The 25,903-nt window shown below is 47.9% G+C and overlaps 1 protein-coding gene across 1 annotated transcript in view; it reads right to left on the bottom strand.

Moving 5' to 3' along the window:
• LOC144766850 (polyserase-2-like) overlaps positions 1 to 25,903 on the bottom strand; it is a 1,745,029-nt gene that overhangs the window by 113,713 nt on the left and 1,605,413 nt on the right. Inside the window, exon 16 of the mRNA XM_078650565.1 lies at positions 14,206 to 14,443. Coding sequence (XP_078506691.1) covers positions 14,206 to 14,443 — 238 coding nt within the window. The remainder of the gene's footprint in view (positions 1 to 14,205; positions 14,444 to 25,903) is intronic.

Raw genomic sequence — 25,903 nt, 5'->3', positions numbered from 1 at the left:
CCTGTCATCCTATTCCTATGCAGGTTGTCCTGTTCCTGTCCTTATGCTGTATTAAACCTGCAAAACTCCTACTACCTCGAATCTTGACTCTTATTTATTGAGCTATCTGTTATGATATATGTCTAGTCAAAAATAGGGTATTATTTATTTATTTACCACACCACTCAGCATTTATTAAATATAATAGATTGAACAATCCAAATAACTGACTAACATAGAACCACTCAAATTACTTTCATATTTCACTATACTAATTTATAATGAATCCTTATGGGTTCCAGAGTAGCGTGCTACTCGCCAAAAAAAACGCTTCAAAACCCCATCAGGGGTAGCAAACACTATATAAATACAAACCTCTTTCCTTCAGGATGTTTGTTTCTGGTCCAGGGAGGACCTGGCTTGGCAGTTCGGGCAGGATAGCATCAGGGGTAGCAAGCGCTATATAAATACAAACCTCTTTCCCTCTTCTATCCCGCCACCTACCCTTCTCTATCCAAATAACTGAATAACATATCCACCACTCGAATTACTTCATATTTCACTATACTAATTTTCAACACTAATACTTTATGGGTTCCGGAATAGCGTGCTACTTGCCAGAAAAGCGCTTCAACACCCATTAGGGGTAACAGGTGCTATATGAATGCAAAACTTTCTTCCCCTTCTATCCCTCCGCTATCCTTCTCACTACAAATAACTGACTAATATGTGGAAATGCACCATCTTTTCAGTTTTTTAAGCAAAAGTTTGGAGGGATATTTGGCGCTGCACACACGCGCGGTCTGGTTCCTGGCGCACATAGCCATGGCTGCAGCGCACAGAGACCCTACACTGCTGCACACAGAGGAAAACATTTAGATGGAACATTGATACCATTCCACATAATTACACTCCATAACACACATTCACACTCCACATAAATCCAGTACACTCAATTCCACATAATTCCTATCCATATATTTCCACTGCACACCATGTCACATAATTCCACTACGCAAATCCACTCTACACCATACAATTCCACAACTAACAATTCCAATTCAAACCACATAATTCCACTATACACCACATACATACACTCCATAACACAGGTGTAAAAGACATTGTCATTTACAATGCCAAAAGCTTTAACTCAACCAAATGTGAGATCTATTGCATTTCCAATATTTGTCCATACAAACTACTTGGTAAGAGAACTTTCCGATTCGCTACACAATCGCATAAGCATGTATAGGACGTTTTTGCCATATCTTTGTTTACCCACCATATATTTCCAGAAATGCTGACAACGCCCCTTGCCTGTTTGAATTAATGGTGTAATGCGAAGCATGGATTGTTCTCACTGTAAAATATTTTCTGATCTTTCTCTGTTTCTCTTGTTAGACTCTGTCAGTGTTGGCTTTGACCACCCAGGTGCCTGCACGAGTAGTCGGTGGAGGTTGTTCACTTGACATAGGTAACGCCATGCTTTATGTCGGAGCACCTTGGTGAGCACTATTATTTAAGGATCTATTGAACTGAATAGCACACAAGGGCCAATGGTAACATGATATGTGGGACTGCGGTATGCAGGCATCGACCTAGTTACATTAATTAGGAAGTCCGGTTTTACTCTGAATGCATCACATCCATTCACACAAGGAATATATTGATGTATTTATTCATTGACTGTCTAATTAAGTAGGTCAGGCACTTTATTTTATTATTGTTCTTGGTGAGGTAGTGGCTAAGACTTTAATATGGGCTAAAATGTTTGTTTTAGATTTCTTGTCTTTATTTGGTCCTGAAGAGGCTGCTCAATTTAAAAGGGCAGAACGCATGGACCCATTACAATGGAAGAGTGCCTTCGAGAAGGATTATTTTGTGTTTAAATTGAACTATGGGTATGACTTGAACTACAAATCGAACAGTGCCTTGGACAGGCCTACCCTCTTTACTACATCATTTTGCTAGCTACAGGCGGATAAATGGCTGAATTAATTAGAGAACTACTCACTGTGTACAAAGGACTGATGGAGGCACAGGAAATAGTAGCGGGAATCACAACTTTGATGTTGGTACCATCTTAATGGCTCTTTTGGCTTGTAAGTCCTGTCGCAAGGAGAGAAAGGTGTTACTCCATTATCTTATTTGATAATGGTGGCAAAGGTGGCAGGGTTTCTGTAAAAAGAAGGGGACTAACCCAGCTGAGCAATCTGAAGCATCAATTTGTCTGATATTACGGTTTGCCAGTGGAGCAGGTGGTGATGAAACTGCCGTCAACCGGCTCCTGATGACGTTGTGAGGCCCTATTAAAGGGGCTTTGAGGCTTCAGCTGCTGGTGGAGATTGGAGTGAGTAGATCTCTGGCCATGTGTCTCACCTTGTCTGTGGGAGCCGAGTCTGCAGCCACAAAAAGACTGGGGAGCCTGGTGGCCAGGGGTGAAATGACACAACTGGTAACCTCTACCTTTGCCAAGAAAGGAGGGAAAGTGGAATGCGGCTGTTGTGGGGCCATGATGAGTCCTAATGGCCTAGCAGCGGCCCTAGTATCCTTGAAACACTCAAGTGCCAAATCCGCTTCATTGCCTAATAGGCTTGTGCCACTGTCATGGGCCACCTCACAGGAATCACCTCGCATATTTGCATTAGCCCTAACTTCTAACTTTTGAGTAATACTATGCTCACCATGCTCCTAGCAACATCCTATAGCTCCAGAATCACAATAGGGTTGTTCCTCTGGAAGGCATTCAAAGTAATTTTCTAGTACCATAGCACAAGTCATAGTTTTCTCAAGAAGTATTCTTGAGACAAAGACTGAATGATTGAAGGTGTTTACTGAGTATCACTATAAACTGCTGGAGGTTGCCCAAGAGGTATACGTTGACGTTAAGAATTAATTAGACGAGCCAAAAACTGATAAAAGACCCTAAGATACTCCTCAAGTAAGGAGATAAAGAACAAGTTACTTACCTTCGGTAACGCTATATCAGGAAATAGATGGATTATTTTGATTACTTGTACTAATTCCTGTTCTTTACTATGTATCCACATTTTTGTGTAATTGCTTTATTTAATTTGGTATTATTAAATATTTATGTGTGCCTTAGTTGATATATATTTCCATAATTGCTCTGGACTTCTTGCCAATAAGTCATACTAAAAACCCATTTAGGAGGAATCATAACAGAGATAAGAGTTGGTAACACAATCTAAAGCAGTCAACATAATTTTGTAATTTAGTCACCCTGCGCAATCAAATTCATTTAGTTGGTGGTGAAAAGAAACCTGGTGTGTAATCTATCCCTTTGTTGGTATACTGGTGTTCCGTGAGGTATTACCGGCGGAGTTATTCCATCCTGGCGGTTAGGGTTTCCCACTAGATGCTCTACAACCAGGAAAGTGTCCAGACCTTCCAGCCATGCCTAGAGACATAGAGCCTCCTAGCACAGGGTCCAGGACCCCACTACACCCAGTTTGTTGCAGTACCACATGGCGGTGGTGTTGTCCCTGAACACCTAAACTAGCATTCCGTTGATGGATGAGAGGAAAGCTTTCAATGTCAAACGTATCGCTCTCAACTGCAACATGTTAATGTGGAACAGAGAGTCCACTGGAGACCAGAGACTTGGGATCTTCACCTTTACCAGATGGCTGCACAAACTGGCACATCTGTCACCAGTGTGACTTCTGGGTGGGGATGGGAGACAGGTCTGCCGCTGACCCAATCTCGGTTGGTCAGCCGGAACTGTAGGTCTTTTGCAGTTCCACTATAGAGCCCGCATATGCCAAAGGGCCTGCTTTACTAGCAGGATTCAGGTGGCCATGAGGTTCAGTAGCCTCAAAATCAGTCTCACCAAAATCCAGGGTGGAGGCTGTAACATCGGAATCATAGCCTAAATATTCTGTTCTCGGCACTCTGGAGGATTGGCACGAACGTTTACTGTGTCCACAATGGTGCCAATGAAAGGGAGTGTCTGATAGGGAGTCAGGTGAGTCTTTGGCACATTTATACAGAACCCCAGTGAATGCAGGAGGTCTGCCATACTCTGGAGGTGGGTTAAAACTCCCTGGGGCGAGCCTGCCTTCGGCAGCTAGTCATTGAGGTAGGGGGAGACTATAATCCCTGATCACAGCAGGTGGGCTGTGACTACCGCCATTGCTTTGTGAACATCTGATGGGCGCTGGTAAGGCCAAAGAGGAGCACAGTGAACTGAACATACTTGTGACCCACCATGAACTGCAGGTAATGTCTGTGAGCTGGCAGGATAGGAATATGAAAAGATCCGTCCTGCAAATTCAGCACCACAATCCAGTCTCCAGGATCGAAGGCAGACAGGCGGTGAGCCAGAGTTGGCATTTTAAACTTTTTCTTGATCAGGAACTAGTTCAGAGGGGGTAGGTCTAAAATAGAATGGATCCCTCTACTTTTTTTCCAGCACCAGAAAGTAGCGGGAATCACAACTTTGATGTTGGTACCCTCTTAATGGCTCTTTTGGCTTGTAAGTCCTGTCGCAAGGAGAGAAAGGTGTTACTCCATTATCTTATTTGATAATGGTGGCAAAGGTGGCAGGGTTTCTGTAAAAAGAAGGGGACTAACCCAGCTGAGCAATCTGAAGCATCAATTTGTCTGATATTACTGTTTGCCAGTGGAGCAGGTGGTGATGAAACTGCCGTCAACCGGCTCCTGATGACGTTGTGAGGCCCTATTAAAGGGGCTTTGAGGCTTCAGCTGCTGGTGGAGATTGGAGTGAGTAGATCTCTGGCCATGTGTCTCACCTTGTCTGTGGGAGCCGCGTCTGCAGCCACAAAAAGACTGGGGAGCCTGGTGGCCAGGGGTGAAATGACACAACTGGTAACCTCTACCTTTGCCAAGAAAGGAGGGAAAGTGGAATGCGGCTGTTGTGGGGCCATGATGAGTCCTAATGGCCTAGCAGCGGCCCTAGTATCCTTGAAACACTCAAGTGCCAAATCCGCTTCATTGCCTAATAGGCTTGTGCCACTGTCATGGGCCACCTCACAGGAATCACCTCGCATATTTGCATTAGCCCTAACTTCTAACTTTTGAGTAATACTATGCTCACCATGCTCCTAGCAACATCCTATAGCTCCAGAATCACAATAGGGTTGTTCCTCTGGAAGGCATTCAAAGTAATTTTCTAGTACCATAGCACAAGTCATAGTTTTCTCAAGAAGTATTCTTGAGACAAAGACTGAATGATTGAAGGTGTTTACTGAGTATCACTATAAACTGCTGGAGGTTGCCCAAGAGGTATACGTTGACGTTAAGAATTAATTAGACGAGCCAAAAACTGATAAAAGACCCTAAGATACTCCTCAAGTAAGGAGATAAAGAACAAGTTACTTACCTTCGGTAACGCTATATCTGGAAGAGACATATATTAGTTATAGATTCTTTATCTTAGCAATGTCCCCAGGCATCAGACTAGATACGGAGAAATCTTAGCAGTACCCCGGCGCATCGGTGGGTGGCGTTGGTCGATTCCACGTCTGTCGTTGGCGTCATGGTCACCGGGATGAAGTTGCGGTATCTACTCAGACGCCAACCCTGTGCGCTGACGTCAGTTCTTTGTACACGGCTTTCCACGCCAGAAGCGCTGAGCCATGCAAGACACTGACAACTGGTGCACAAATCTAGGGCCGTGAAAGGGAGTTCCTTACTCTAGAAGCCAGTTCGCAGAATGGGGAGGATGGGTGCGGCGGTAAGGAATCTATAACTAATATATGTCTCTTACAGATATATCGTTACCAAAGGTAAGTAACTTGTTCATCTGAAAGAGACAATTAGTTATAGATTCCTTACCTTAGAATAGATGCATCAGCAATACCAACCCCGGAGGTGGGTCTGCGAACCAAGTTCACACCAGAAAGTCCTGGAGAACCAAAAGGCCAAAGAAGTCGTCTCTCCTGACTTGACAATCCAGGCAGAAAGGCTTGGTGAACGTGTGCAGTGATACCCACGTGGCTGCCTGACAGATGTCACTGAGGGGGACTTCACGTTCCAAAGCGGTAGTGGCTGCCTTCGCCCTGGTGGAGTGGGCAGGCAGGCCCACTGTAGGCTCGTTTTTCACCAAGGAATTTTGATGCTAAGAACGACCCATCGAGAGATGGTTTGTTTTTGCATGGCCCAACCTTTCTTTGCACCCGCATAGCCCATGAAGAGCTGATCGTCCACCCGGAATTGTCATGTGCGATCAAGATAAAACGATAATGCACATTTTGGATCCAGATGGGGAGTCTCTCCTCCTCCTTGGACAGATGCAGGGCAGAAAGAAAGTGTGCAAAGTGATGGTCTGACCTATGTGGAAAGAGGTAACCACTTTGGGAAGAAATTAAGTCCTTATGCAGAGTACAACCTTGTCCAGATGGACTGCAAGGAAAGGAGGCTTAGATGAAAGAGCTTATAGCTCACTCGCCCTGCGGGCGGAGGTGAGGGCAACCAGGAAGGCAGTTTTAAAAGTTAAGAGCAAGAGAGGTCAATTATGTATTGGCTCAAAGGGAGCACACATAAGGTAGGTTAGGACCAGGTTCAAGTCCCTCTGGGGCATCACGAAGGGAACATGAGGAAAGAGGTGAGTGATGCCCTTAAGAAAACGATTTACAATGGGGACTTGAAAACTGAAGGCTGATCAGGCAGCTGAAGAAAGGCCAAAATGGCTGAAAGATAGCCTTTAAGAGTGCTCAGAGCAGCACCCTGCTGGGCCAAAGAAGGAGGGAAGAGGATAACCAAAGAAATGGGGCAGAAAGGGGATCTACAGACTTTGCTGCACACCATACCACACATTTGTTCCACCTAAAGGAGCATACTGTTTTAGTCGAGGGAGCCTGGTTGCCAAGATTACATTACAGACTATGGGAGGAAGGTCGAAAGCTGTCAACTGCCGCTTCTCAATCTCCAGGCAAGGAGGTGGAGGCTGGACAGGTTTGGGTGGAGGACCCTCCCCTGCCCTTGCCACAGGAGATCCCCCCGAAGAGGCAGTCTGATCGGAGGATCGATGGCCATGTTTAGGAGCTCGGGATACCAGACTCTCCATGCCCAGTCTGGCGCTACAAGAATGACTTGGGCCCGGTCGCACTTGATCTTCTTCAGCACTCTGGGTAGAAGTGGTATAGGCGGAAAAGCGTATAGAAGACTGCAGCTGAGCAAGTGCCGCCTTGGAAATTCCAGCGCGCACACCTGCTGACATTACGTGTTCTCTTTGGTGGTGAATAGATCTAACCAAGGCTCCCCCCACTGATGAAAGACACCTTGCACCACTTTCGAGTGAATACGGGTGAAAAGCAAACTGCAAGGGACGAGAGGACACTGCGAGGCCCAAGGATAAGGCCGTAGCCTTAGAGTCCCTAAAATGCTTGAGTGCGTTGTCTGCCTTGTCACCAAACAGGCGACGGCCATCAAAGGCCATGTCCAAAAAAGTAGATTGGACATCCCCCAAAAAGCCAGATGTTCTCAGCCAGGCGTAGCGTCTGAGTGCTAATGACGTGGAAACCGTCCTGCCTAGTGAGTCAGTGGTGTCCATTCCACACCTGATGGTGAACTTTGCTGCATCTCGACCCTCTGCAACGGCAAGGGAGAGGACAGCCTGGGCCTCCTCGGGGCATTGTGGCAGCACTTGTGCAACCATGTCCCACACAGAGTGTAGGTACTGGCCCAAGAGATATGCAGTGTTCACCGACCGCATTCCTAACCTGGCGGAAGAAAACATTTTCTTCCCAAGATGGGCCAGCTTCTTGGATTCCCTTTCGTGTGTAACTGTAGGGAATGCACTACCTTTTGAAGATAAGGCTTGAACCACTAAACTTTCAGGGGTAGGGTGTTGGGAGAGGAAAAGTGGGTAGGCCATAGCCAGGCGGTGACATCAGGTGATGTTCCTGTCCACAGGAGCCCCGGTGTTGGACTTGGAACAGGAGCCCAAAAGGACATAGGTGAGGGCTTTGTTAAATGGCAGTAAGGTCTCCAAAGAGGATGTTGCTGGCTGAAGCACCTCAGTCAGGAGACTAGTCCTAACTGCCATTGTAGGAAGCTCGAGGCCTACACAACACCACTGCGTATGATGCTCCCTCCTCAGTAGCCACCGTAGGGGGGGAAGCATACCAAGCTCTGGTGATGTATCCAGACAACTGGCATCACCCAGTTCCTCTCTCCAGTCTGGCTCCTCCAGCCTGTCTGTTGAAGGGTCACCAGACTCCTCCCAGTCCTCCTCATCATCCTCTGGCCACCAGTCAGGGTGAAAGGGAAAACCAGGAAAGAACATGCGCACAAAAGTATTCTCCGGCTCCGGTACCGGTGTTTATCGACGTTGATCCGGCTCCGCTTTCGTGTCGGGAGAGAGGCTGGGGTCGACGCCAGCTGAGGACACAACCGGCATCATCGGCGTTGAAATTATCGACTGTCGAATCAGCGCAAGGGAAAAACCAGTGAGGTCGACTGGCGCCGATCCAGATCCAGGCCTGAATCCATGGGAGACCTGCAGGCTCAGGGCCGGAGCGGTTGGCCTCAAAGGCCTGTGGGCCCCCAACTGAGTCCACGGGGCCCGGAGGCGCGCTTGCGGAGTCAGGGTTGCCCAAAGATGGCATGCATCGCTTCGTACAACTGCCTAAACTGGGCAGGGGTCGCTCCAGCTCCCAGAAAGGGAGGGAAGCACGGAGTCGACCCTGCAGCCTCCGCTGGCGGATCCATAGAGTGACAGTGCTCTGCAGCCCGTGTTGCATCAGTCGACGGACGGGCAAAAGGCGAAGAGCGACAATGCTTCTTCGCCTTCTTCTTGTGCTTTGACTTACCCAAGGATTGCAAAGACTTCGATGACGTGTGGTGGTGGCTCCTCGACCGGTGCCGCGACCTTCCTCTCGACCGGGACTTTAAACGGGGCAGAGCAGACTGCCGGGCCTCCAAAAGCTTTCAAAGACTTCGGGCCATATTCGGAGCACGACTTCAGGTTGTGGTCATGCTCCAGGCACCAGAAACACACAAAGTGCGGATTGGGGACAGACATCAGCTTGTGACAGGAGTCTCAATGCTTGAAGCTCGGACAATGGGACATCCCTCACGCACCAGGAGCGATAAAAGACTCGAAATAAGGTCTACAAAAATCAAAAACGTTTTGTCAATAAGTGACAAAAGGGGCAAGCTTCTCTCCGGATCTGTGCTGGCTGGAGCAGAAAAAGAAAGAACTGACGTCAGCTCGCAGATACCGTGACATCATCACGGCGACCACGAAGACGGACGCAGAGTTGACTGTCGCCACCTACCGATGCGCAGGGGTACTGCTGAGAAAAAATTTCTCCGGATCCAGTCTGACGCCTGGGGGTACTTCTAAGGTAAGGAATCTATAACTAATTGTCTATTTCAGATCTGCTGTGCATGATTAACCGCGTCTTCGTAATATATCATATAGTATCAACAAGAGAGAGATGGATAGTCACTCTTATTCCCCTAAAGAGTATTCTAGAAAACAACGAAAGAGTGACTGAAAAATTCCTAGGGAATAGAACAGCACAAGGAAAAACCTAATAGTTTAAAAACCTGCTCCGCTGTAATTCAGGCGTCATAGCACACCAGGGAGGCACTTGGCGTCTCTGGTGGGAACCCAATGATGAAGCATGTCACCAGCTAGGTTGGTGAGTGAGGGTTCTTCGTAATATATCAGTCATGAGTAACTCCTCTTCCTATCAAACCTGCCATTGTATTAAATTAGTCAAGGGTGGTCCAACACTTACTGAAGTCAACCATTAATCAAGTTCCATTTCTCCCTCCCAGCTGTACCCTGACCAGTTCCTTCCCCCTGTCTGGCAACTCTGAACCTCTAGTGATTTTCAAATGGATTGTTGGTGCAACCAGAAGGTGGGCATTTGAGGGTACTTCTCCAGAGGAACCAAGGGCCTTGACGGCCATTGAAGGGCATGTCCTTAAGGGAGCCTAGACATCCCCCAAAATGTCAGTTGATTCTAGCCAGGTATGGCATCTAAGTGTGATGTAGACTGCATTGTGCATAGAAAGAGGAAGTTGCGAGAAGAAATAAAGTTATTTTGTCCTCATTATGCCTCACTGGGGAAGGTGTAGCATTTTGACGAATTCCCAGGTTTACTAGCTTTAGTAAATATGGGAATGCACCAAAATCCATTGGTGGATGCATGAGAATACCCATGCTCCACTCATGGAATGCCTATGGAAGGGGTTGTGTTGCGTTACATTTTCTTCATCATGCCATTCAAGGCAACGAAAGTCGGCCCTTGCATGGCTTAGTAAATACCAACTAATATTTTGTGTTATGTCACAACCATGACACACAATGTTAGTAAACCTGGGTCTATGTGTTTTCTCTAAACAATTAACATTTTACTTGCCTCACTGGGATTACATCTACAGTAATAATGCCTTCCCACAAACAAGCATTGGCAAAACCAATAGGTTTCACCTATGCAAAATCTTTTGGATTTGTCACTGTTATTTACATGTTGCACAGCAGTTGATCTGCTGTGCAACATGGCTTACATTTTTTTTAAAAAAGCCCTATGCTGCCCACAACATAGAGCACGTTTTTTAACTGCGTCATAGCGCTTTTTTTTTACTTTCAGCCATGTTGCACAGCAGCTCAACTGCTGTACAACATGTGATAAAAAACATTGACAGACCCAATATATCTCACATAAGCCAAACCTATTCATTTTGCCAATGCTTGTTAGAACAATGATCATTGTTTAAAGAAGGGCTCTTTTTTCTTGAGGATATAGATTAAAAACACCCCAGATTCAACAACAGCTATAGAAATGCAGCAGATAGCATAAACTTCTCTTCCAGCTTTGAACAAGAGACTCCTATGGCTTTCAGCCAATGTGCAAATTCAGTGCAGTGCTCTGTCTGGTCACACTTTAAAATGCAGTGGCATGTCTTTTAGGTTTTGTACGGCTGCAATATGTGATCCAGCAGGCCTGCCTTGAACTGCTCCCTGTACCTTCGAAGAGAAACAGTCGCATTATTATACAGATATGCATTAGTGCTTGAAAGAGAGGTTTCAAACAAGTGCTGTCATTAGTAATATTTTCTTCACCGGCCATAGCTAAATAAAATGGGATGGAGGTAGAGAGAGATAGAGAGAAAAACAGAGGAGAAACAAATAGATGAGGTCTGAAGCAAGCAGTGTGTGTGTGTATATGAAAGAGACGAGGAGGAGTGATTGAGTTGTGTGTGGGTCGAAAGGAAAAACAGATTGTGGGTAGGCATGTAAAAGAGAGGAAGTGACAAACATCTGAGAGAGAGAAGCAGTCTAACAAATGCGCAGAAGATGAAGGGGCCTGTCTCTCCAATTCAGATATCAGCAGTGTACTTCTGTACTTAAATGTGCATCTCGGTCTGTGTGTTTCAGTTTTCCTGCGCATATATGTGTCTACTGGATAATGGGGAAGAGGGGTTGCAAGAGCCTTTATCTGTGTGCCTCATCTGGGTAAGTTCGTGTATTGGTTTGTGTGCCTGTGCAAGCATTGGTGTGCTTACCTTTGTATTTGAGTTGTGTGTGTTATTTGTGTAGATTCATGTGTGTATGTCTTTTGTGTTCTTAGTGTCTACACATATGTGCCTGTGCGTGGTGTGGAATTTGTGGGACATGTGTGTTTATCTTGGTGTGTGGGGTTCGGCAAATGTGACGGTGTGTTTTTGTGATTCAGTGTGTGTGGGTTTATGTACGAATTAGTGTGTGGATGTTGGTGTTAGGTAGAGTTTGGGAAATTTGTTCTGGTTCAGTGTGTGGGAGTTTGTGTGCGATTTGGGGCCTTATTATGATGTCAACACTGTTGCGGTCTCGGGACCGACCGACCTCTGGTTGGTGGTCTCTACACCGCTATTACGAAGTAACCGCACATGGTGCGGTTGCATACTCCCATTTCTCTATGGGAGCTTGTGCTGTGGCCATAAACCGGCCGTAGTATAAGCTCCCATAGAGAAATGGAAGTTTGTGTTAATCCCTGCACCGTGTGGCAGGCACAGCGAAGCAGTAATTAAGAGGTGATACCATAGGTGCCCCCTCAGCCTCAACTGCAGGCCGCAGGGAGAAGGGAGCCCTGCTAAGGGTCGCCAAAGTTGCTTTTCGACAGACTTTCCATGTCAGAAAGCCTAACATGGAATGCCTGTCGGAAACCAATATCATAATCCCGACGGTGGAAACGCCGTCGATAGGGATTACGATGAGGCCTCCGACTGTCCGATGGGCTCCTTGAGACCATCGGAATTTAGCCCGAATGACCGGCCAGTTTCACTTTTGGCTGGCCTGCATTGTAATGCGGCAAACGGAAGTGAAATTTACGATGTGGCTCGGAAAGCCTCCGACCCCAGGTTGGAGGCTTTCCAAGCCACATTGTAATGCGGCCCTTAGTGTGTGAGAGGGTGTCCTACTGGTGTGCTTATGTGCAGTTTGGTATGTGTGTAGTGTTCAGCATGTGGGAGGTTTTGTGCAATTTAGTGTATGTGGCTGGTGTTCTCATGTGCAGTTTAGTATGTGGGTTGTGTTAAACATGTGGGAGGTTTGTGCAGTTTAGTGTGTATGCGAGACAAGAGAGAAGGATTTGAAATTTAGACCATGGCAAGGAGGTCCTTCTCTTTACCAGATATCCTTTGATGAAGTACAGCAGAACTTCATCACGGATACAAAGCACAGTGTAAATACCACTACTATGCCACACGCTGCCTGCTTGTTCCCTGTTCCTCTGGCAGAATTTTCTATTCTCGTCCTAGGGTAAGAGGGCTCAAGAAGCTGTGCTTTGGTGTGGCTAGTGCTGCACAAACTGCAGGAAGAGGAACTTTTGACTAGATCCAATAAAAACCAACAGCAATGAGAGAAAGGATTGGGAAGAAGGGTTAGGCAACAAGGCAGGAAGGGGAGGGAGACACGCAAGCAATGAGACAGGAGGGAGGAAGCAATAATGAGGATACAATAACGAGTGGGGATGGGTGCTAGCAGCAATGTAGGAGGAGCTCCAGGGATTAAAAAGATGGCCTGCAGATGCACTCGTATGGTGTGCTAGATAGCTAATTTTTAAAAAGTACCTTCTGAAGTGCATAGCCAGTTGAAGGACAGTGTCCACTAGCCACTGGTCAGTGAACGGAAGCAGTACTTGGGCCCTGCTCCATGGCATGGACAGACAAAGCAGGAAGACATTCAATCTAAAGCATTGAAATTAGAGCGACTGATTCAACGAATAGTAAGTAAAGGTAAGAAATGGGCAAGTTCTAAGCCCCTTTTAAGATTTTGTTTTCATACAAGAAATTTCAAACACAGCACAAGCACTGTGCAGGCAAAACCTAAAAAGACAATAAGTAGCTGTTTGCAGAATCAGGAGGCCTTCACATTCTTCATGACCTTTTGCTGCCTCAAGTGCAGTCATTCACTTCAGCACTGGCATCCATCCTCCGACTGTCAAAATGTCAGCCTCTCTTTACCATGTCATTTGATCAGAGGGATGAAACAAGGGTATAAGGTTTGGTAAATAAAGGCAGGAGTCACTAAAAGAACAAAAAGAAGATGCACTGGCACAGTAAAATAATGGAAACTGCTTTCTGTAGCGAGAAGTGAGTACTGCAGGTTGAGACATTTCAAAAAGAATAAAGATAGGTCACAGACAATCTAGGTGTAGCCTTAATTGGGGGAAGGTCTGCGCGAAAAGGTTATGTAGTGGGATACAGAGACTCAATATGTCTAAAATGGAGAACAGAAGAGACATACAATTATTTCAAGGCATATATACAGTGAAAGGAGTGATCATGCGCTAATAGGAGGGAATTCTATAAAAAGAGGTCAATAGATATGAATTTTAGGTGGGTGAGGTAGGCAGGGTGGAGCTTAGGGGTGAAACAGGAATTATGCATAGCAGCGGATGCACATGTAAATTCTCTAGCACTATTGGGGATGGAAAATCCAAATTTAATAAGGAGGACTGGGACATGCACAGAGGAGTAATTATAGGAGGTAAGGAAACTGAAAAAATATCTCATCCTGGGGATTCCGACTTGGTACTTCATCTATGTTAGTATGCAAATAATATTTGAAGATTTATAGGATCTACTGCAAGTACCAGTCGATTCGTTATTTACACATCTCTTCTGAAAGCTTTACTCTGTCATTCTTGGAAAACAGCGTGCTAAATAAAGACTTTTTCAAGGAAGATTCAGGAGGGGTCGTTTTAGCTGTGCTGGGGTGCTTAGCCAACCACAGCTTACCTAGTCCTGGAGACACTGCTGTGCACTCGCCGTCATCCATGTTGTTGTAAATCTGGACCACCTGGTTTGCGAAAAAGGCCCCGGATATCTTGCCCTGGATCCAGCTAGCCAGAGCGGACATCTCAGTGAAGACAGCCGGGCTGGAGGGGTTCATGCAGGCTGTGGCGAGGAAGTTGTTGACGCCTGCCAGGAACCAGGTCCCATTTTCACTGCATGCAAGGGGGCTCCCGATGTCACCCTGTGAACACAGATTGGGGGGCACGTCTCTTAGTGAGGGCATATGGACCGTAGTTTGTAAGCGCTTAGAGACGTCACAAATTATGTTTAATAACATTGATGCCATTGTGTTGTGGACAAACCAGTGAAAACTGCCCATAATATAAACAAGTAAAAAAAAACACACACGCACAAAAAATTGTCAATGAACATTCACACGCCACATGGCGTCCCGTGCATCTTTATCAAGGAGCTCTAAGTCAAAATTAAGAGGAAGCGGTGGTATGCAAGTTTATTTCAAAGAGCTGCCTGCCTTCTTTATCCACAACGGTTACTCTCTACTTTTTTTGAGGGTTTCAAAGTCCAACATTATGCATTCCGACATGAAGTAGAGGTAAACCAAGAGTGAAGAAATGCTATGGTGGGACCCTAACACCACAGAATAAAAGACACATAAACACAGGAGAGTAATGAAAAGTCATCTTGTAGAGGATACAGCGAGAGAAAAAGTTAAACCAAAGAATTGGACCACACAGTAGCTGCCAGCAACGCTCGATCATTCTGGCCTCCCCTTACTAACCTTCCGCACCGCATTTATACACCCTGATGACTACAAGCAACCAAGTTATATATGCAAGGACTCACACAAACATGTTCCTATGCCAATGTATTAACACTGTGCTCATAACACCATCTGTAACATCAGTTACTGCTCCCATCGAAATGAGATCGCATCACTATTTGGTTTCACCCAGTGATTTCCGTTGTGAAACTTTGGCAACAAATGTGAAGATACTAAGGGCCATACGTACAAAGATTGGGGTTAAATACCGGTAACGCTAGTTAGTGGCAGTTTTCCTACCGCTGTGTACCACTGAAAACTATTGCCTTGTTAGCAGCGTATGTACAAGACGTCGCTACATGGCGATAGTTTCAAGGAGCCGAGGTGAAAGTTGCCGTTAACACTAGCGTGAAGGCTATAGAAATTCTGGCGTCAGCAGGCAAAAACTAACGAAAGGCCCAGTAGCAGCAAAAAAATGCATGGTATTCAGGTCAATCTGAGGTTTTTGCCTCAAGAGGCAAAAATAGCCTATCAGTCACCTCCAATGAAAAATAGGATTAAAAACCAATAGAATGAGGCCAGGGCCAAGTGCAGCACAGATCAACAACCCCCTCAAGCCCCCAACAGCCAGGATGACCAGCCATAGTTTCGGGGAAGAGGACATTCAGGGCTACGTCTATCAAAAGAGGCGCATCGCTGTGCAAAACCACTGATGTATCACTTTTCATGGTGCACTCCTTGCATCACTATGGCATTCAAAACCTTGAAAGCGCGGACAGTCCCCAGGGCCCGGAGGCCTTGCTGGCCTGTGTCTTGGACCCGGATTGGGATGCGGAGGTGCTGTGGAGTCGCTGGGCCATGGCAGTAGACACTGAGGCGCAGCAATCGCCCTTACCTGGTGGTGCAGTCTGGCAGGTCACATGGAGACACGTTGCTGACCTGTGTGAGAAGACCGTCTTGAGCCCCTTGGAGATGTGAACGGTAGAGGCGCTCCTTCCCACCAACAAAGGGAGGTCTGCTTCGCATACTACAATCCACCACTACATCGGGGTGAACGGAGGAGGCTACCAATGTTGGGCAGCGCCTCTGTGCATCACAGTCCGGATGATGTTGAGCTGACCAGACACTCTGGAGGGTGACACCCCAGAGCTGCGCAGACCATGTGTGGTGGGAGTGCTGCAACTTCACGCCTAAGGGGGCCCTGTTGCATCACCTGCATCGGGAGGTTCTCCAGTGGACTTGGCGGTTGCTGCTGTACCCAGGCTTTGAAATCCCACCTGGCTGAGGCTCCTGCTGGCTGAGTCACAGATTAGGAGAGAGTGCAGTGGATTAGGCCATGGTGTCAAGGTACAGGTAAGGAGAAGGTGGGGCGCGTAGCAGAGGACGCCCGGGGGTCGATCCTCCGAGGCCTAGCCCCTGTGTATGACTCACCCCCCCAGTGGCGGATCATCCCCTATGGGGGAAAAGCATCACCCCACTGCTTTCAAGCAGTCCAAAAGGCAAAATAATAACATGATGATATCTTCCTGATGCAAAGAAAACACAAAGAGATGATGAATGGAGCACTGAAACTTCTCAGACACTCACCCCAGTCACAGATTTGGGTTGAATCCATCATCGTTCTTTAGTTCACTTCGCCACCCCAGTTGATGAGGGCTGTTAGCCCGAAACTGGTCCAAGGATGCTTGTTTCCGGTCCAGGGAAGACATGGCTTGGCTGTTCGGGCTGGACCGTTCCCATGATGCATAGGGCCAAGACTGATTTGCATATAGCTGTTTCTGAACTTGGCTGGCGATGTGAGCTAAAGAACGATGATGGATTCAACCCAGTTTTGTGACTGGGGGTAAGTGTCTGAAAAGTTTCAGCGCTCTGTCCATCATCTCCTTGTGTTAACTTCCTGATGCACCCATGCTATGTTTCTTTTGCGGGTGGGAGGGTGAGTAGGGCAGCTCCACTCATGGAGCAGGGCTGGGGCAGAGTGGTATGCCCATTCAAGTGCGCAATTACGGTTTTGTCAGCAAAAGCAGTCATGCGCACTTCCCTGTTTGCAATGCAGGCTGCATTACAGCCTGCATGGAGAACATGCCCACCCTTCCAGCCCCTGGCTGAATGCCATGTCATTGGGCTCAAGAACAATCCCAACGCTGCATTGAGATTGGCTTAGGGGAGGGAGCCTGGCTGCCTGCTTCCTGTTTCTGGAAGCAGACTCAGGAGAGCAGGAGCACAGAAGATGCGTGACCCGGCCTCAAGGTAAGAAATGATTTAAAAAATATTTACAACCCCCGCTCTCACCCACGTCCCGTGTCCCCACCCCCTTGAGTCCTTTCCCACGTTTCCCACCTCCTAGCTGTCCAGTCCCTCCCACAGCACTTCTCAATGGAGGCCGCTGTGCGCCCATGCACAGCGGGCGTACCACTGGTGTGCCAAAGGAATTTAAATGTTTTAATGCATTCCATTTGAATTCATACTAATACTATGCATATTGCAACTGTAGGGAAAGTGCTGGATTGTGAAGATGTAAAAATGACTTTTCCCACTCCTGTGATTGCAACGCTAAAACTAACCCTTGCACCCCAAAATCCACCCCAAAACCTCAAATTAACCTTTGCACCCCATAACCCATACCCACCCGAAAACACGAAATTCTCCATTACTAACCTTATAATGCGTTGTAATGACATGCATTGTAAAGGCACCTTGCTTTGTAAAAGTTGCATTGTTAAGGCATTACGATGTGATGCCTGTGTTGTAATGGACATCTCTCAAGCCAAAGGCAAGCCATAGGGAAGCCTGTCTGCGTCTGTCCACCCCAGGACTGTACCCATCACCAAGGACCCTTCCTATCGGACACTCCACTGCTACGACGCCAGCACACTCCTCGCCATCAATCCTGGATGCCACATCACCTACCATCTAGCAACACTGTGGAATTCTCTTGAAGCCTGCGCCTATTGAAACTAAAAACACACCTTCTGCCACATCAGCACACCAGTGCCTCGTGCTGCCCAATCGACCAACAGCGCACCCGAATGTCTCAACTGCATCCTCCTCAATGTGCGGTCCCTCCATAAACATGCAACAGAAATCTGGGATCTCCTCGATGCCACCTCTTCAGGCATCACCTTCTTCACGGAACCCTGGACCAACCTCTGCTCCGGACTGGACATCGCCATTGCCCTCCCTGACAGCTACTAAATCACGCGCAAGGACCACCCCGACCATCCAAAAGGAGGCATTGCCATCTCCCCCAAAAGCACACTCCAACTGAGGTAAACAACCATTACGACGCGGTCATAACACCGCAGTACCATTACAATGCGGATTTTAAAACGCAAGTCGTTCCCACGACTTGCGTTGGAGGGCGCTCTAGACTAAGGAATAGTGTGATTTACTATTCCAACACCTTTCCTACTGTACGTAGGCTGGAGTTGGAATAGTAAATCATACTATTCCTAAGTCCAGCACCATACAGTGCAAGGCGTGGTAACGACTTGCATTGTAAAAGCTGCGTTGTGATGGTACTGCGGTGTTATGTACCGTGTTGTACCATCATACATCCCCAACTGACCACGCACTCTAATGACCCAACGGTGAGCATAGAACACCTACAATTCCAGATCAGGACAAACCCCATCCTCTACAGGCACCCTCATCTGCATGCCCCCGGAGCCATGGACCCCTATTCACCGATACCATTGTAGACCTCATTGCACCCCATGCTCTCCCATCCTACTCGGAGCCCTCAATTTCCACCTGAACAACCCCAGTGGCCAGTGACCAGAACACCATCACCTCCTGGGGAAGCTCACCAACATCAGACTCAAGCAGCTAAGTACCGCACCAAACCATATAGCAGGACACACGCTCTAGCATGTGTCCTCCGCCAGTGGGAACTTCAACTATAGCCACACCCCGGATTCTGCTGGACCGACTACCATTGTATATATCACATCTTCACCATGCCCACAGTACACCACTGCCATCATCGCCCCCCCACCAAGCTGGATCAAGGCCACTGAAGATCTTCTCGTCAACTCCTTCAGTACCACCCGCCGCCAACGCTTACAGACGATAACACAGCAGCGCATAACCTCCACCAATGGATCTCCAACTGCTCCGACACCCTGGCACACCTCAACAAAAAAACATGGAAAACAGCACACCAAGAAGGCCAACTGGTTCACTCCAGCCCTCCACTAGTCCAGATTCCCTGCAGATGTCTCGAGAAGTGATGGAGCCACAACATCAATCAACTCCGCAACACAGTCACCCTTGCACCATTCCGGAAGGGTGCCTGCCCTGGCACATCGCAGCCATTGTGCGCCAACGTAGGTGAAAAAGACAGGGGGCTTATTCATGAGCCCCTTCTGACAGTTTCACCTCAACAGTGCGTCAGTTTCTTGAAGTACTTGCAGCGTTATTCTTGCACCACGTTGCACCGTATTTGCAAAGTGATGCATATAGGCATGTGCGTGACCTTGTGAAGCCCTGTGACACATTATACCTGCACCACATTATACCTGCATCAGGTATGATGTATGCAGGGTGTGCGTTCCCACGCAACAAAGCCTCAGAGGAGTGGCACAGTGAAATCCATCAGCTTTCACTGCGACAATTGTAGGACGGCACTACGTCAGTACCTTACGCCTGGCTCATGGCAGGCGCAAGGGTGACACAGTGCCACAGGGATAGGCTGGAGCCATGCATTGCTAGAGTTGCATCATGCTTGTGAAACAACTGCAGCAATGCGTGACTGTAGCGCTGACAGATACATCATGATTCCAGATGTTTCGGTCATTAATTGAAACATGGAGCGCTGTACAGTGCATACTGCGCATCCATGGTATTGCAAGAAGGTCGTAGTGAAAGATGTTGCAACGCTGTTTTGTTGCAGCGCTGCAACACTTTTCCTGAATGAGGCCCAGGAATGCGCTTTATCATATTGATGGTGCGCATTCCAGCCCTGTTGTTGTGTCGCAGGGCAGAGCAGCAACATTACTTGCAGCACTGTCCAGCACCAAAACCTGCTGAAAAGAGGACCTAAGTCTTTGCACCATTTTTAAGACCAGCTGTTTTCTGGTCTTAAATACTGCCTCTAACTGCAGTTAGAGGCAGTTTTTTGGTCTTGCTCCATACAAGGAATTTCTTGTAAATATCGCGAAGTGGGGTTAGAAGCCGTTTTTGCATGGGGAACTCCTACCTTGCATCTCATTTTCATTAACTATTGCTAACAGAAGTGGCGATCTTTAAAATGCACGTTTTCACCCAAAAAATGCTGCTAACTGAGGTAAGCGATAGCTTGTACATATGGCAATAAAAAAAATCGCTGCTGTACCATTTAAAAAAGTTCAGCTAAGGCGTTAACTCCTTGTACATATGCTCCTAAGTATGGGACCCAGATCTACTGACAGTTGTGGTGAGCATATGCTTTTAGTTGGTGATGTATATAATCTTTATGTTAAATAGGATGTAGCATTTGTTGGAGAAGTATATTTTTATGTATCTGTTTTTCAGTACCAATTAGCACTGCCCTGTGAGAAGAACATGTTACTTAACTCTAGTAATGCTCTGTCTGATGGATATTCCAGCTAACTGCAGATTCTTCACCTTTAGAAAATTCCCAGGTGTCAGACTGGACCAGGAGATTTTCAAACAATGGATCCTGTGCACCACAAAATGGCGCCATGTTGCTACGTGGCGACTTTACACTGCCATGGAAGTTACAGAGTAGCGACGTATATAGGTGCCATCTCTGCACACAGATATTAGTTTCTGCATTGTGCTATTTTCAAGCCCGCAGACACAGATCAACTAAGTCAGATTGTGCGTAACAGTGTTCAGAAGTTTAATTTGCCACTTTTTTTGAATGCGCTGAAATCAACTCCACAGAAGGGGAAGGTGGGAGGACATTGAGGAATCAGCTGTTAGATAGAGTATCCCCCAGATAGAGTGTTATCAACTGGTACTTCTGATGGATACTTCTAACTGCTGATTCCTCCCCTCAAGAGTATATACCCAAGTTGTACCTCAGGAGAGGTGGCAGGTCTAAGTATTGGATTCAAAACAAAAAGTCCTGCAGGACCAAGTGAGCAAAGTGTAGCTATTTGCAGACCTCGCTGTCAAGACTTTAGTGCTCGGTAAATGTGTGCATTGACGTTCATGTTGAATCCTAGAAGGTGTCTAACACAGGAATTTCCATCACAAATGCAGTTTAGGTGGCTTTAGCTATTGTGGAATCAGCCCAAAGGCCTTCAGGGGGGTACCTTCTTGGCCAATTTTACATATACAGCAATCTATCTTGACAAAACCCTCTTCAGTATTGCCCTTTCTTTTATAGCGCCACCACGAAGAGTTGATTATCCACAGATTACTCTCATGTGTTCAATTTAAAATATTAAGGGGCATATTCTCAAGGACTCCTCGTAGATTTAGCTGCACTTTTCCGACATGAAAGTGGCGATAGATTTATCGCCCCATTCACAAGCCTGCACTAACAGCCGACATCGTCAGTTTACATGCGATAGCTGCCGCTAAAAACATTGCCAAGGCTGACAGCAAAAACGAATGCTAATCATATACAGAGTAGGCGTTCCCGTCCAAAAACTCATGATAACACCACTTCGTGATATTCTCAAGGACCAGCCAGATTGACAATGTGGTCCAAAAACCGGTGATAAGGCACGCTAGCAGCAGGGACTTAAGACCTGCTTTTTTCTGGTCTTAAGTAGGACTAAAACCTGCACTAGAAAGGGAGCCCAGCCCAGAACCACATCTGAAGACTAACAGATGCCATGGAGCTACTAATAACGCAACTTGGAGACCAAAGAGGGCCGCAAGACCCATCACCCCCAGGACCAGCCCCCGGACTACCACCAAGGCAGCGCAGAACAAGACAGTGGACCTTCTGAAAACGCACCAGCCTCAGAGACTTAACACCAGAGGATGTCCTTGCCCACTACAGGCTCCAAAAGACAACCATCCTCTGCATCCTGACCCACATTGCCCACAGGCCGACGGTAAAAAACACAGCGGACAACCAACCTTCCTCTGCAGACAAAGCTGCTGGCTGTGCTGCGCTTGTTGGCCCCTGGTACCTTCCAATCAAAAACTGCCGGAGTCAGAGGAGTCTCACAGCCAGCTGAAGTTGCTCACACCTGTCTTGGATGCCATCATCAGCTTGATACCCTAGCACCTTCCCTTCCCCCACATTGCGCAGGAACAGCCGGAGACCAAGCAAGGCTTCTATGCCGGCGCACATCGCGTCATCGCCAGCAGAATGGTGTCTGCGAGGGCAGTGCCCCTCACCCTGCCAAGAGGCCGCCGCTGTGACCGGTGGTGCCTTGCCATCCTGTGCACCTGCTGCACCCCAGCCTGCTGGTCCCCAGACCAGTCTGGCGTCCAGCGGTGATTTCCCTCCCCTGCGCACCCAGGCCTCACTGCTCACCTGCCGCCACTGGCGTGTCTCCAAGAAGGCCCACCTCGTGCCCGTGCAATCTAGAAGTCCTAGGTCCATGAGCTTTGCAGCCTCATCAGCCGATGGCTGGCTTCCGCGCAACAGGCCCCCGGTGCACCCTGCGGCACCACACCATGGAGTTCTGTGTGTGCTGACTGCTGCCTTCGGCCTACCCTGCGGTCCAGCAGGTCTCAGACAAATTCATTCCAGTCCGGCCCTCCAGGCCTACAGCATCATCGCAGCCTGCACACCCGATCAGCTCTTCAGGTGGGCCTACCTCAGTGCACCACAAGTTACTGTCCAGCTTCCAGATCTACAGCATCATTACAAGCTGCACACCCGCTCAGCACTTCAGGTGGGCCTACCTCCGTGCACCGCAAGTCATCGTCCTGTGGTCCTACCCCACAAGTCCGCCTCCAGCAGCCAACAGCATGTCCTCGGTAAGGCCACTGGAGCCCTTCACAGTCATGGGCCACCCTCGTCCCATGCAGGCTGTTGGAAAGCCTGGGTGGAACATCTGGAGACGTAGTCCGAAGCGAACAACATCCCAGCACCACGGCGGCGGCCCGCGCGTAGGCATGTGAGGACTGTGAAGAAATGGCCCAGGGCTCTGGGTGTGGTTCAGTTCTGGGCTGGCCAGAAACGTAACTATGGCTTTTGTCTCTGTTGTAGTGTCGGCGCCACCTGGACCTTAATCGACAATGTTGCAATGCAGCATGCACCCGCAGGGCGGGCTCGCCAGAATGGATAAATAAAGGAGCGCAAGACCGCTCTGGGTCTTGGCTGATACATGCCAATTGTTGTGTGTGTATCTTCATTGCCTCAGCATAAGCCAAAGGCCTAGCCTCAATCGCATACTTGCTTGATCATAGACATGACACATCTGTGTGAATTAGAATGTTTTAATCACATTCAGTAGAGTGTTGAAGCTAAACCAGTACATGGCCATGCAAACCCCACTTTTAATTGTTGCCCCATGGAGGGCCAGCCAGAGTCCTTTAGGGATTGACAAGTTCAAGGAAGAGGAAGAGGAAGAGTTCAGTCCACAGTTAGATTGCTGTGTCATTGGTAACCAGACCAAATATGGCAGTCCATGCCGAGGACCAAGGTGAGTGTCGCAGAGTGTATCGGGGTACAGTGAAAGGTATTATTCCAGGGCATGATGCAGAGGGCCGAACCAAGCTGAAACAGGCCATATGGCGGAGATGAATGCTACCGCTTCCTTCTTACCACAAAGATAGTTTCATCCACATGTTCGTCCACCGATGTGTGATGTGCCTCACATGTGGGAGGTGGTGTTTTGTCTGCAGCACCATGTGGCACAGACACATCAGGGGGCGGAGATGTGGATGGAGTAGTAGCAGCAGCATTCATGTGCGCCAGGCCTTATGGCGGCAATGACATGATGAGGATCTGCAGGGCATGAAAGATCCCAGCTACAACTCGCTGGTATGCAGCTGTGGCAGCCATTCTTTCTGCCCGCATCCGTTCCATGTTCTCCATGATCCTCCGCATGTGTCCCAACTCCCAGGTGACATCGCTGGAGCCACTCTGACTAGAAGTTGTTCTTGTCTCAGAGTCATGGCTCCAGCGATGTCAGCGATGGCTTGTTGGAGAGCATGGAGTGGACTGTGGGTGCCCATTAGCGACTTAGACAGCCATGTATGGCATCTAGTTTGGCTGCCATGAGGTGGAACCTCACCTGCACCTGATCAGCCATCTACTTCTGGTGCTCTAACACACGGCGTTGGAATGCCATGTGTTGGTCGTGGGGGTCCTGGGGGACCCCCGTATTGGTGGGTGTTTCCTGCTGTGTGGTCTGTGCAGGGGGTGGAGTCTCCTTGATGCAGCTGGGCTGCCCTGCTCCTGGGGGTGGGGTGCTTAGGGTGGCCAGGAGCTGTTGGAGGGCGTTGGTGTCGATGGTGTGGAAGTCCTCTTCATCATCAGTGAAGAGCTGTGCGGTCTACTCTGCAGGAGGTGTTGATTCTACCTCTGCAATGTAAAGGGGAGATGCAGTTTAACAGTGTGTTCCATGTATGTTCACGCATTGGACAAGTATACAAACAGACTGCATGACAATGTACATTGTGACTGTTTGGGAGGAGATGCCTATTTGAGGCGGGACAGTGGGCATTTCTACACCAACAGGATGTGAGGTTGTACTTATATATTATCGTCTCACAGTTTCCTGCTATGCCAAATGTGATTGGCCAGTTTCTACACACAAGCGGCAGCAGTTGTGTCCTTGATTCTGTTGTGAAAATGTTGCAGTTTGTACCACATTGTTGTCAATGTTGATGTGCTCTGATTCTTATGTGTGTGTACTGCATTGTGGGAACGTCGCCCCTGCATCTCTGATTTTGCTGGCCTTTATCCCTTTCAGACTGTATGCCTTTCACTTATGTGCTCATACACTGCTGAGATGTTGCAGACTTGGGTAAATTGAGCTCTTGGTGGTAGTTGGGACTCTTGGGCATGGTTAGTCCCCAGATGTCTTGATGACGATGAGGGGTTGTTTGTGCACGTGGATGTCTCAGAGTGTGACCTGCTCCTTTACAGATGTGGTCCACACTCAGTCACCTCAGTGTCCTGGGGTGCACCATGTCATGATGATTGGACTACACCCATGCTAATTGTCATGGAGTGTCACTTGCATTGTCAGTGTGACTCATGGACCCGCAGCTTTCCTGGGTTCAGCTCATGTGCATGGGTTTGTTGTGAGATTGGTGATTTGTGGGGAGGGAGCCCTCTGGGCACATTATCGAGGGGGCCTACTTGCTATTTCTATGTGTGCTGCAGTATGCCAAGGAAGGCAGGGACATGATCCAGAGTCATTGTGGGTGTGCACTGTGCTATACTTAATTGTGCATGTGTGCAGCCATTGTGCCCATCTCCCCCGTACCCCCAGTGCCTGGTAGTTTCTCACCCTGTTGCTGTTGGGTCAGGTCATTTTGAGCAGTGTCCGGTCCCCCAACTCCTGCCACCGTCTCCCCACTAATGACTGTGGGGACCATTTCTTCCATCTCATCCAGCTCATGCTGTGGCGCTGGACTCCCACCTCCAGTCTGCATTGTGCCTTTCCGGTTGTTGGTGAGTTTCAGCTTGGTTTTGCACTTCACATCATTCCAGCGCTTCTTGCAGTCATCCACATCCCTTCTATTCACTCCGACGGCATTCACCTTGGCCAAGATGGACTGCCATATTGCATTTTTAGTTGTCAATGACACAGTGGAGATGATGAACAGTTGTTGGTGGTGTTCTATCACCTCCGTAATCAGGATCTTGTTTTTCTGCGGACTGAATTGCGGGTTCCTCTTCGTCTTCCCCTTGCCCTTCTCCTTCCCCGAGGTCCCTGGTTGGTCCTCAGGGGGGTTTGTGGGGTTCTGGTTGGCCTCTGTAGTTGCTCCAGCTTTCTCCATGGTGCTTCTCAGTAGTTTTTTTTTGTAGCTTTTATGGTGATTTTTCCC

This window comes from Lissotriton helveticus, chromosome 7 (assembly GCF_964261635.1).
Source record: "Lissotriton helveticus chromosome 7, aLisHel1.1, whole genome shotgun sequence".
NCBI lineage: Eukaryota > Metazoa > Chordata > Amphibia > Caudata > Salamandridae > Lissotriton > Lissotriton helveticus.
The sequence above is the reverse complement of the archived record's forward strand: the minus strand, read 5'-3'. Positions and strand labels throughout refer to the sequence as shown.